We start from the raw sequence: 13,939 nt of genomic DNA, 5'->3' as shown, positions 1-13,939 counted from the left end.
GGGATAAGGCAATCAACAGAACCAGATTCAGATATGACTTGTATAATTACTAGACAGAGAATTTAAAATAACTATGATTAATATGTTAAAGGCTCTATTGGAAAAGATGAAAAACACAAGTAAACACAGATAATCTCACAGAAAAAAATGATACCAAAAGAATTAAATTTTAAAACACATATACAGACACAACACACATAATACAAAGATGAAGGAAAACTTCAAAGGGCTCATTAGTAGACTTGATATAGCTAATGCCACGATTAGTAAACCCAGAGGTAGGTCAATAGAAATTTTCCAAACTGAACCCCACCCCACCCCCCAAAAAAATAAAAACGAGAAGAACAAAACACAGCAACACAGCATTCAAGAGCCATGAGACAATACCAAATGGATTAACATGTGTAACTGGAAGCCAGTAGAAGAGAGGCAGAAAGAGACAAAAGGAATACCTGAAAAGATAATGGCTAAGGATTTTCCAAGAACAATGAAGGACATCAAAACACAGATACATGCTCAAAGAACCCCAAGTAGAATACAACACACACACACGCACGCGTGTGCCTGGCCATATTCAAACTTCGAAAATCAAAGATAAAATCTTGGAAGCAGGCAGAAAATAAAAGACTCACTATATATAGAGGACAAAAGATAAGAATGACATGAGACTTTTTATCAAAAACTGTGCAAGCCAGAAAACAATGCAGAGATATTTATGAAGTATGTCAACCTAGAATTCTGTATTCAGTGAAAATATCCTCCAAAAATCAAACATGAAACCAAAAGCTGGTTCTTTGAAAATATTAATAATACTGATAAACCACTAACCTATTAAAAAAAGAGAGAGAAAGAGAGAAAAACAAATTACCAATATCAGTAATGCAACAGGAAAAGTCACTTCAGACCTTTGGACTCTGAAGATATAAGAAGGAAAAAGTACAAAAATTTTTATACCTATACCTTTGACAACACTGATGAAATGGAAAAACTACTTGAAAGATACAAACTACAAAACTACCACTCAAAAATAAACAGATAACCTGAATAGTCTTATAGGTATTAAAGAAATTCAAAGAAAGAAAACTCCACGTCCAGATGACTTTTTTACTGATGAATTCTATTAAACAATTAAGTAGAAATAATACCAATTCTACACAAACTCTTCCAAAAAAAGTGAAGAGGGAATACTTCCCAACTCATTCTACGAGGTCAGACTTACCCTAATAGTAAAACCAGACCAACACATCACAAGAAAACTATAAACTAGTAATCCTCATAAACACAGACACAAAAAAAATCTTTAACAATATATTAGCTAATCAAATCTAGCAATATATAAAAAGGCAATATATCATGACCAAGTGGTGTTTACCTGCTGAATGCAAGAATGGCTTAACATTTGAAAGTCAACCAACACAATTCACTATATTAACAGTCTAAAGAAGAAATACCATGTGATTATCTCAATTGATGCAGAAAAGGCATTTGACAAAATCCAACTACCATTCATGATAAAAAGTCTCAGCAAACTAGAACTAGAACAGAACTTACTTAAACCAATGAAGTATCTACAAAAAACCTATATTAAATTACACTTAATAGTAAAAGACATTGTTTTCTTCCTAAAACCAGTAACAAGGCAGGGATGTCAAGTCACAGCATTCCTTTTTAACATCATACTAGAGGGCCTAACCAGTACAGTAAGACCAAAAAAGAAAAAAAAAATGCAAAAGAAAAGAAATAAAAAGTATATAGCTAAGAAGAGACAAAATAAAACTTTCTATTTACAAGTGATATAATTGTCTACTTAGAAAATCCCAAGCAAAAAAATGAATGTAGCAAGGTCACAGGACATAAGGTCAATATACAAAATTCAACTGTATATCTATGTACAACAGGAAACTGATGCTTTTTTAAAAGCTACCATTACAATGGTAGAACACTTAGGTATAAATCTAACAAAATATGTGCAAAATACGTATGCTTAAAACTATGAAATGATGAAAGAAATCAAGAAACACCTAAATAAATGGAGAGTTATACCATGTTCATGTATCAGAAACTTCAATACGGTCAATATACTGTATCCTGCCAATAGATTCAATGCAATCTCAATCAAGATTCCAGGATATTTTGTTAAAGAAATAGACTAGTTGATTCTAAATATATGGAAAGATAAAGAATTTGAAATAGCCTGAATAATTCTGAAAAACAGCAACAACATTTGAGGGTTCACACTACCTTATTTCAAGATTTATTATAAAGCTACAGTAATCAAGACAAAAATGTATCAGCGAAAGCATAGAAACATAGGTTAATGGAACAGAAAATAGTCCAAAAATAAAACCACACCTACATAGTCAACTGACTATCAACAAAAACAGTACAAAGGCAATTTCAATATGGTGCAAAGGCAATTCAGTGGAGAAAGGATAGTCTCTTCAACAAATGGTGCAGGAACAATTGGAAATCCATATTCAAAACATGGATATTGATCTATACATTGCACCATATGCAAAATTCACTAAAAATGGATGGATCACAGACTAAAACAAAAACAACAATAACAACACAAACCCTACAAAACTTCTCGAAGAACACACAGGAAGAAATCTTTGTGACCTTGAGTTAAGAAAAGATTTCTTAGATACAACACCAAAATACAATCCATTAAAATTTTTTTTGATATACTTGATTTCATAACAATTAAAACCTTTTGCTCTCATAGGAAAATGAAAACACAAGCCACAGAAAAGTAGTAAATACTTGGAAACATAACTGATAAAAGACTTATATTCAAAATACAAAAACAAGTCTCAAAACTTAATAAGAAAATAAGCAACCCAAGGAATATATATCCTCTCTGTTGTTCTTAAATTCATATTCTAATATCACTTATTCCCTTTTAATCATATTGTATTTATATAAAAAATATGAAAACTCAGTTTAAATCATTAATTGAAAGATTTTTTTACGCAAACTAAACTTCCTTTAAAATATATAACTCTAAAAAGCAAGGTCAGTATTAGTTCATTATAACAGTAAAATGAACACTTTATTTAAATAAATAATACAACCTCACAAATAGATCAGTCATCCCTCCCCTCCATCCCTCTTAAATAAAAATGCCACAGGCTTCATCTGTTACTAATTATATTAAGTAATATTTTTCTTTCAAAAAAGCAACAGTACACACTGGTGGTTATGGCAAACTTAATAAAGTAACTCGGAGAGTTTTTTTTTTTTTAATTTGTATTTCCATTGCAGAGAATGGAATGTAAAACATGTAGCCCAATCAGATAGTTAAACACTAGACACAGCCTTCTAATCATGTTTCTGGTTGATAAAAGCTCAATCCCCAAAGCTAAATTTAGTCATTGTCTCAACATGCAATACTCTCTTAATTTTATGTCTCTAAAATGGAATTTATAGTTAATTAGTATTTTTACTAAAAGTTCTCTACAAAGCGACAGTTTATCAAACTGACAAGCAAATTTATTTCAGCCTTTAAGTAATTATTTTTCAGTGTTTCTGAAAGCCAACATTTAAAAATTGCTTATACTTAATCTTGCTAAAAATCTTTTTTTTAAAAAACAACATAAAATAAAAACAAAAAGAAATTTTGTCTTGGAGGCACAGAAAAGGAGTAGGAAGCTGAATCCTGGAGATATTTCCTTGAGCAAATTACTTAACCTCTCTAATCCTCTGTTCCTTCATCTGTAAAATTAGGAGTTAATCTACAAAATGTAAACATAGAGATAAGGTCCAGCTGAGCTCTAAAAATCCTAATTCTATACAACGCCCTTAAATAAAATGAATTCTTCTCCACAATAAAAGATGAAATTCATAACATCTACACTAAAACCCCTGCCAATCAAATTATTCTTATGACCTTGGATGAATTACCTTTCCTGAACCTGTTTTTCCTCCCCAATAAAAAATGAGGTTTGATGAGATAATTTATATTGTATCTTCTGAATCTATGATTTTACCAGAAAATAATTTTTAATTATGTACCTGAGATCAGTTTTGACAGAATAAACACATAAGAAGAGTATTATCTAAATACAAATCTAAGCAATGCACAGTAGACACATGCTTATGGCAAATCAATTTGAATTTTGCAAACCTAATAAAGGTGAACTTATTCTAAACACATAAATGGAAGAATATATTTCAACTTACAGCAAGGGGAAGCAACTACTTAGCCACACTCTAACTATACTCAGGAGTATATCTATCACCAGGTCATATTATTCTTGAATATAAGATTGATAAAAACAAAAAACATGTTTTTGATTACGTAAATTCAATCTTAAAACAGTATCAGACACACAGTGATCATCAATAATCATCAAAACTAATGATGAAAATGACACATACTAAATATCCGTGGGTAAAATAAAATTTCATGTATTCCAAGTATCAGAATTCAAGGCACTTATTAAATCTAATTAATCAGTCTCAGGTTTTCAAAGAGCATGCCATGTTGTTCAATAAGCATAAGCTACTTCCTAGCTCATTAGATTTTAAAGGAAGGAAAAAGAACAGGTAGAACTACTATATATTTAGACTATCTGAAGGAGAATCCACTTATACCAATAATACACAGTCACATAATGACTTGTATTAGCATGCAGTTCTAAAATAGTTTCCAATGGAGTTAAAGCCAATGATCCAATAATTCCATTTCGAGAAATGTATTCTAAGAAAATAAACAGAAATATAGACAAAGATGCATGTACAAATGTGTCCACTGAAGTCTTATTTATAATAGCTAAAATTATGAACAACTTAAGTATCTGAAGGCAAGGTATGGTTAATGTATGATCTATTTAATATAACACTGTGCTTACAAAGACTTTTTAATGACATGGAAAAAAGCAGATATTTTTTATTCCATCTCTCTATATTTCTATATTATACATATTTTTCAGCTGGAGAAATAATATATGATCAATTTGTACTATTTCTCAAAGACAACTGCATCAACACAATATAAGATGGCAAATAGGAACCTACTGTAATGATTCAAACAAGAAATGAAGAGTGTATAAATAAAGAGGGCATGAACTAACACAACGGCGCTGGGAATATAAAGAACAGATAGCTTCAAGAGATACTTAAGCAGAATCAACAGCTTGCAGCTACCAATTGGAATAATAAATGAGAAACAGATTGGGCTAAACTGTAATTCCACACACTAATACCAGAAATGCAGGAAAAAAAAAAATACCTTAGGGGAAAATAATAAGGCCAGATGACTCTGAAACACGATCTAAAGTTAAAATTACTTTCTATATATTATGTTTAATATGGAAAGATTCATTCTGTACAATATATTAGGAAAATATTTTTATCCAGAAAACTTTAATTATCTGCATTATTAACTAATATGAAATATATTTCTTAATGAAGCCACTTAAGTGAGTTACTGCCATTGTAAAATTTTCATTCCGAATTATCTCAGTAGGGGGATAATGTGTTTACTTTTTATCAAAATATTCTAACTCAAAAATGGTGAACATGGGCTGTTTCAATGTAAGTTACCATATCATTTTTATTCTCCATAAAAATGCTGAGTTTCTTCAAAAATGACACAACTAGAATAAGCAGCTCAAAATTGTCCCGATCAAGAGCCTTCACCAGCATGTGAACTATGTTCTTGTTCCTCATCTTCAGCTCTGTACGTGTATCCTCAGCAAGATTCAGAAGCAAATAAAGAGCAACTAGAAAAGTAAAATAAATGAGAGTTAAATAACTGGCACATTGAATCAACAATTTAATAAATCATTTCTACCCATTAAAGTAACAGATGTAGAAGACAGTGTATCATCTTGAAAATTTTAACTAGTTAATTTATTCATTAGAAAACTATTATTATTGATATATATGCCATATGAAACAAAACATATATATAAAATAATATTCTTATGATTCTGAGAAAGACGCAATAACCAAAATAAGACAATGATTCCTACCCTCTTGGAGCTAAGAGCTTAATTGTAATCAAATGTCAATTAAAGGTATATGTTAGCAAATAATAAAACAGGCAAACGTAGAAAACAAGGTAAAATTTCAACAATTAGGGGCTGCTGTGTTAAAAAATGTAGAGTATAGCTAGAGCTGAATTTAAGGATACTAAAACCTATTTTTCATATTCAAAATGAGTTTTTGGTAGTCACTACAGAAAATGGCCATATGAAATTCAGTAAAATAATTGTTACACTAACCAAAGTTGAGGCCACTGTATACTAGTTCTAAGTAAAATTTCTTTTAGATAATGGTAATAAAAATGCTTACATTCTCATAAGAAACTCATTTAATTGTTCCCTTTTGACAGTGAGAATTATGTAACAGATAATGTTTTCCATTTGGCCTTGACTGACAGGAAGCTTCAGAGTTAAACCTGAAAGTTTTCTGTCAGAATTACATAGAATATTATGGCCAACATAGTCTTTTTGCTCTCCTATTGTCTTGATTTTGCTCATTTTTTTAGTATTTCATTTTATGTACTCTTATAAACCATCTCTAAACCTTTATGAAAAAAATATATGCATACATATAAACTTTTATTTAACAAATATTTGAAATGGAAAAGCAATTCTCACTAATTAAGTACCTACTATATGCCAGGCACTGTACTAGTTGATATATAAACAGTAACCCATTTTAATTTTAAGACAATTTTACAAGGCAAGAAATACTATAAAAATTTTTACATATGGGAACCCCAGATTCAGAGAAGTTAAATACCTTGCCCTAGCCACACAGCAAGAAAACCCACCAGAAACCAAAGCTCACACATTTACACTATTGCACCATGCTGACTTTCCATGCAAGGCACTAATAAAAGGTTTTAAAGTTGTGTTGAAAAAGCATATAGTAGACTTCTTCTTGCAACCAAGATAGATGTAGTGGGTTGAACAGTGTTCTCCTCAAATTTCCATCCACCCAGAACCTGGGAATTTGAACTAATTTGGAAACAGGGTCTTTGCAGATGTAACTAGTTAGGATGAGGTCATAACAGATTAAGGTAGACCTTGAAACCAATGACTGGGGTCCTCATAAGAAGAGAGGACATAACAGACAGATGCAGTGGGAAGAAGGCCATGTGAAGGTGTGGGCAGAGAATGAATAGATGCAGCCACAAGCCAAGAAACACCAAGGACTGCCAGAAGCCACCAAATGCTAGGAAGAGCCAAGGAAAGATTCTTCTCTAGAGTCTTCAGGGGCAGCATGGCCCTGCTGACATCTTGACTTTGGCTTTCTAGCCTCCAGAACTGTGAAATTTCTATTGTTTTAAATCACCCAGTTTGCAGTACTTTGTTTTGGCAACTCTGGGAAATTAATACATTAGAGGAACAGGGACCAGATTGGAAACCCTCACCAGAAACAATAACAATAACAACAACAACAAAAAGACTAAAATAAGGGTTTTCAGGACACTGAACACCAGATAATGAAGGATAGTTATCCCTGAGAGATAAGAAACAAATGACCTGGCCCATGATTGCCCCAGAATACTGTCTTGAGAGATTCTAGGTCATGAAACAGATAAGGAAAAATCCCAGCAGAACCCCAAAGAATTCTTGAATGAAGAGATGGAACCAAGGGACCAGGGAAGCCAAGGTGGCTAGAGTTCACAGAAAAAAATACCAGAGAGGACAGAGCTGCAAAAAGAGAAGAGTTCCAGAGTTCTGCAGAGGTCTACTTTACATATTGAGCAGAGTACTGACTAGTCACATGTGTTACAAATCTGAGGCTGGGGGCAGAACAAAATGAAAGAATTAGAAGAAAAAATACATGACATGAACACAGAGCTGGAAATAATGCCTGTTTCTACCAGCTATACTGGAAACTTCATAATTAATGGGCCACTGGGTAGAGTTCTCACATGGGCCTTGCCTCAGTAGTATGGAATAATTAGTTTTAGACTAAATGCTGCTCATGTCCAAACTCACAAATCTTAAGAGCATGATCCAAAAGGATCAAACTGTTTCCAAGTAATTTAATTATGTCTCACAATAAAGCTCAGGAATAGAATATTTATAGGAATAAAATAATATCCATCACCTAACAATGAAAATTTCACATTGTCCTGCCTCCAATCAAAGATTATTAGCCATTCAAAAAAAGCAGGAAAACACAACCTGTAAGGAAAAGAAAAATCAGCTAACTGTTCTAGAACTGACACCACAGTTAGAATGATCGAACATGAACATCAAAATAGTTATATAACTGTATTCCAAATTTTCTAAAAGTTAAGTAGAGACATGGAGGCTATACAAAAGATTAAATCAAACATCTAGCAATGAAAACTACAATGCCTGAGATTGTATACTAAATGGAATTAATGGCAGTTTAGAGACTGGAGAAGAAAAGATTAGTGAAATTGAAGACATAACTAGAAACGATCCACAATTAAACACACAAAGAAAAAAACAACAACAGCAAAAATGTAAAGAGTATCAGTAAACTATGGAAAAAACGTCAAGTGACCTAATATACCTGTAATTGGAGTCCCTGAAGAAATAATAATTGATAATTTTCCAAATTTGATAAAAAATATAAATCCACAATCCCAATAAGGTCAGTGAAATCCAAGAACAAGAAACACGAAGAAAGCTACACCAAAGCACAATATAATCAAACTGGTCAAAACAAATGATGAAGAGACCATTTTAAAGCAGCCAGAGGGAAAAAACCTCATATACAGATGAAGAAAAGATAAGGATGACAGCAGACTTCTCATCAGAAACAATGCAAGCATGTCAACAGTGTAACAGAATGTTTAGCAAATAGAAATAAGTTGTCAACCTAGAATTATAAACCAGTAAAAATATTTCAAAAAAGAAAAAAAAAAACAAAGAATTTCTCAGATGTAAAAAGATAAAATAATTCATCATTAGTAAATCTATCCTGTGAGAAATATACAAGGAAATCTTTCAGACAGAAAGAAAATGATGACAGAAACATGATCTACACAAAAAATAGTAGAATCGGTGGAAATAGTAACTATATAAGTAAATATATAAGGTTATTTTCTTAATATTTAAACATCTTTAAAGTAAAATTGACTGTTTATACAAAAATAATAATGTATCATAGGGTTTATAACAGATATATATATATATATAAAAATATATATATATATATATCTATAAACCTCATGGTAACCACAAACCAAAAATCTATAATAGATACACACACACAAAAGACAAAGGAATCCAAACATAACACAAAAGGTAGACATCAAATCACAAGGGAAGAGAGCAAAAGAAAGGACCATAAAAGGACTATTAAAAAAAAAACCCCAAAACAATGAACAAAATGGCAAAAAGTACATACCTATCAATAATTACTTTAAGTGTAAATGGACTAAAAGCTCCAATCAAGACATAGAGTGGCTGACTGGATACAAAAATAAGACCCATGCGTATGGTGCCTGTAAGAGAATCACTTCAGATCTAAAGCCACAAACTGACAGAAAATGAGAGGATGTTAAAAGGTATTCCATGCAAATGGAAACAAAAAGAAAAATGGGGTAGCAATACTTATATCAGACAAATAGACTTTAAACCAAAGACTGTAACTAGAGACAAAGAAGGACATTACATAATGATAAAGGGATCACTCCAACAAGAAAATACAACAATTTTAAATATATATGCACGTGGAAACACAAAGACCCCGAACAGCCAAAACAATATCTCCAGCTTTGTTCTTTACAAAGAACAAAGCTGGAGATATCACGCGCTCTGATATCAAACTATACTACAAAGCCACAGTAAACAAAACAGTATGGTATGGCACAAAAGCAGACACATAGCAATGGAACAGAATAGAGAGTGCAGGAATAAACTCACACTTACATGGTCAATCTACAACAATGGAGGAAAGAATATACAATGGCTAAAAGACAGCTTCTTCAATAAACAGTGTTGGGAAAATTAAACAGCTACATGCAAAAGAATGAAGCTGGAATACTTATTCACATCATATACAAAAATAAACTCAGAGAGAGGAGAAGATGGCGGAAGAGTAAGACGCGGAGATCACCTTCCTCCCCACAGATACATCAGAAATACATCTACTCGTGGAACTGCTCCTATAGAACACCCACTGAATGCTGGCAGAAGACGTCAGACCTCCCAAAAGGCAAGAAACTCCCCATGTACCTGGGTAGGGCAAAAGAAAAAAGAAACAACAGAGACAAAAGAATAGGGGCGGGGCGACGGAGGCTAGCCCAGCTGGACCAGATTGATATATACTTGTTGGTGGTTCTCAAAGATGAGGCCTGGCTTCTGGGAGGAGGAGGCAAGATGGCGGAAGAGTAAGATGCGGAGATCACCTTCCTTCTCACAGATACAGTAGAAATACATCTACACGAGGAACTGCTCCTACAGAACACCCACTGAACGCTGGCAGAAGACGTCAGACCTCCCAAAAGGCAAGAAAATCCCCACGTACTTGGGTAGGGCAAAAGAAAAAATAACAGAGACAAAAGAATAGGGATGGGACCTGCACCAGTGGGAGGGAGCTGTGAAGGAGGAAAGGTTTCCACGCACTAGGAAGCCCCTTGGCGGGCAGAGACTGCGGGTGGCAGAGGGGGGAAGCTTCAGAGCCACGGAGGAGAGCGCAGCCACAGGGGTGCGGAGGGCAAAGCGGAGAGATTCCCGCACGGAGGATCGGTGCCGACCAGCACTCACCAGCCCGAGAGGCTTGTCTGCTCACCCGCCTGGGCGGGCGGGGCTGGGAGCTGAGGCTCGGGCTTCGGTGCTAGCTGGGAGGGAGTCCGGGAAAAAGTCTGCAGCTGCCGAAGAGGCAAGAGACTTTTTCTTGCCTCTTTGTTTCGCGGCGTGCAAGGAGAGGGGATTCAGAGTGCCACCTAAATGAGCTCCAGAGATGGGCGCGAGCCGTGGCTATCAGTGCGGATCCCACAGCAATAGGGGCGCAGAAGGAAAAACGGAGAGATTCCCACATGGAGGCTCGGCGCCGAGCAGCACTCACCAGCCCAAGAGGCTTGTCTGCTCAGCCGCAGGGGCGGGCGGGGACTGGGAGCTGAGGCTCAGGCTTCGGTGCTAAACGGGAGGGAGTCCGGGAAAAAGTCTGCTGCTGCCGAAGAGGCAAGAGACTTTTTCTTGCCTCTTTGTTTCACGGCGCGCAAGGAGAGGGGATTCAGAGCCCGCCTAAACGAACTCCAGAGACGGGCACGAGCCGCGGCTATCAGCGCGGACCCCAGAGACGGGCAGGAGACGCTAGGGCTGCTGCTGCGGCCACCAAGAAGCCTGTGTGTGAGCACAGGTCACTCTCCACGCCGCCCCTCCCGGGAGCCGGTGCAGCCCGCCACTGCCAGGCTCCCGTGATCCGGGGACAACTTCCCCGGGAGAATGCATGGCGCGCCTCAGGCTGCTGCAACGTCACGCTGGCCTCTGCTGCCGCAGGCTCGCGCCGCATCTGTACCCCTTCCTCCCACCGTGCTGAGTGAGCCAGAGCGCCCGAAGCAGCTGCTCCTTTAACCCCGTTCTGTCTGGGCAGGGAACAGACGCACTCAGGAGACCTACATGCAGAGGCGGGTCCAAATCCAAAGCTGAACCCCGGGAGCTGTATGACCAAAGAAGAGAAAGGGAAATCTCTCCTAGCAGCCTCAGAAGCAGCGGAGTAAAGCTCCACAAACAACTTGATGTGCCTGCATCTGTTGAATACCTGAATAGACAACGAATCATCCCAAATTCAGGAGGTGGACTTTGGGAGCAGGATATATTAATTTTTCCCCTTTTCCTTTTTTTGTGAGTGTATATGTATATGCTTCTGGGTGAGATTTTGTCTGTACAGCTTTGCCTTCACCATTAGTCCTAGGGTTAGGTCCGTCCGTTTTTTTTTTTTTTTCCTCTTTTTTTACTTAAAAAAATTTTTTTTTCCTAATAAATGTTTTCTTAATAATTTTTTCCTTATTTCCTATTTTTAGAAATTAAAAAAAATTTTTAATAAGTTTTTCATATTTTTTATTTTTAAAAATTAAAATTTTTTTCTTAATAAATTTTTTCTGAATTTTTCTTACTTTTTATTATAAAAAATTAATAAATCTATTTTTAAAAATTAAAAAAAATTTTTTCTTAATAAATTTATTCTTAATTTTTTCTTATTTTTTATTATAATAGTTTTATTTTATTTTATTTTATCCTCTTTCTCTCTTTCTTTCTATTTTTTTCTCCCTTTTATTGCGAGCCGTGTGGATGAAAGGCTCTTGGTGCTCCAGCCAGGCATCAGGACTGTGCCTCTGAGGTGGGAGAGCCAACTTCAGAACACTGGTCCACAGGAGACCTTCCAGCTCCACATAATACCAAACGGCAAAAATCTCTCAGAGATCTCCATCTCAACATGAAGACCCAGCTTCATTCAATGACCAGCAAGCTACAGTGCTGGACACCCTATGCCAAACAACTAGCAAGACAGGAACACAGCCCCATCCATTAGCAGAGACGTTGCCTAAAATCATAATAAGGCCACAGACACCCCAAAACACACCACCAGACGTGGACGTGCCCACCAGAAAGACAAGATCCAACCTCATCCACCAGAACACAGGCACTAGTTCCCTCCACCAGGAAGCCTACACAACCCACTGAACCAACCTTAGCCACTGGAGAGAGATACCAAAAACAACGGGAACTACGAACCTGCAGCCTGTGAAAAGGAGACCCCAAACACAGTAAGATAAGCAAAATGAGACGACAGAAAAGCACACAGCAGATGAAGGAGCAGGGTCAAAACACACCAGACCTAACAAGTGAAGAGGAAATAGGTAGTCTACCTGAAAAAGAATTCAGAATAATGATAGTAAGGATGATCCAAAATCTTGGAAATAGAATAGACAAAATGCAAGAAACATATAACAAGGACGTAGAAGAACTAAAGAGGAACCAAGCAACGATGAAAAACACAATAAATGAAATTAAAAATACTCTAGACGGGATCAATAGCAGAATAACTGAGGCAGAAGAACGGATAAGTGACCTGGAAGATAAAATAGTGGAAATAACTACTGCAGAGCAGGATAAAGAAAAAAGAAAGAAAAGAACTGAGGACAGTCACAGAGACCTCTGGGACAACATTAAACGCACCAACATTCGAATTATAGGGGTCCCAGAAGAAGAAGAGAAAAAGAAAGGGACTGAGAAAATATTTGAAGAGATTATAGTTGAAAACTTCCCTAATATGGGAAAGGAAATAGTTAATCAAGTCCTGGAAGCACAGAGAGTCCCATACAGGATAAATCCAAGGAGAAACACGCCAAGACACATATTAATCAAACTATCCAAAATTAAATATAAAGAAAACATATTAAAAGCAGCAAGGGAAAAACAACAAATAACACACAAGGGAATCCCCATAAGGTTAACAGCTGATCTTTCAGCAGAAACTCTGCAAGCCAGAAGGGAGTGGCAGGATATACTTAAAGTGATGAAGGAGAAAAACCAACAAACAAGATTACTCTACCCAGCAAGGATCTCATTCAGATTTGATGGAGAAATTAAAACCTTTACAGACAAGCAAAAGCTGAGAGAGTTCAGCACCACCAAACCAGCTTTACAACAAATGCTAAAGGAACTTCTCTAGGCAAGAAACACAAGAGAAGGAAAACACCTACAGTAACAAACCCAAAATATTTAAGAAAATGGGAATAGGAACATACATATCAATAATCACCTTGAATGTAAATGGATTAAATGCTCCCATCAAAAGACACAGGCTGGTTGAATGGATACAAAAACAAGACCCATATATATGCTGTCTAAAAGAGACCCACATCAGACCAAGGGACACATACAGACTGAAAGTGAGGGGATGGAAAAAGATATTCCATGCAAATGGAAATCAAAAGAAAGCTGGAGCAGCAATTCTCATATCAGACAAAATAGACTTTAAAATAAAG

The 13,939-nt window shown here is 35.8% G+C and overlaps 1 protein-coding gene across 2 annotated transcripts in view; it reads right to left on the bottom strand.

The window, feature by feature from the left end:
- KIFAP3 (kinesin associated protein 3) overlaps nucleotides 1-13,939 on the bottom strand; it is a 167,291-nt gene that overhangs the window by 99,935 nt on the left and 53,417 nt on the right. For both annotated transcript variants that reach the window (XM_082383822.1, XM_082383823.1), the window contains exon 9: nucleotides 5,551-5,729. In XM_082383822.1, the coding sequence (XP_082239948.1) occupies nucleotides 5,551-5,729 (179 nt within the window). The remainder of the gene's footprint in view (nucleotides 1-5,550; nucleotides 5,730-13,939) is intronic.

Source organism: Balaenoptera borealis (genome assembly GCF_965194805.1).
Source record: "Balaenoptera borealis genome assembly, chromosome: 1".
In the NCBI taxonomy this organism is placed as follows: domain Eukaryota; kingdom Metazoa; phylum Chordata; class Mammalia; order Artiodactyla; family Balaenopteridae; genus Balaenoptera; species Balaenoptera borealis.
This window is presented reverse-complemented; position numbering and strand designations above follow the sequence as displayed.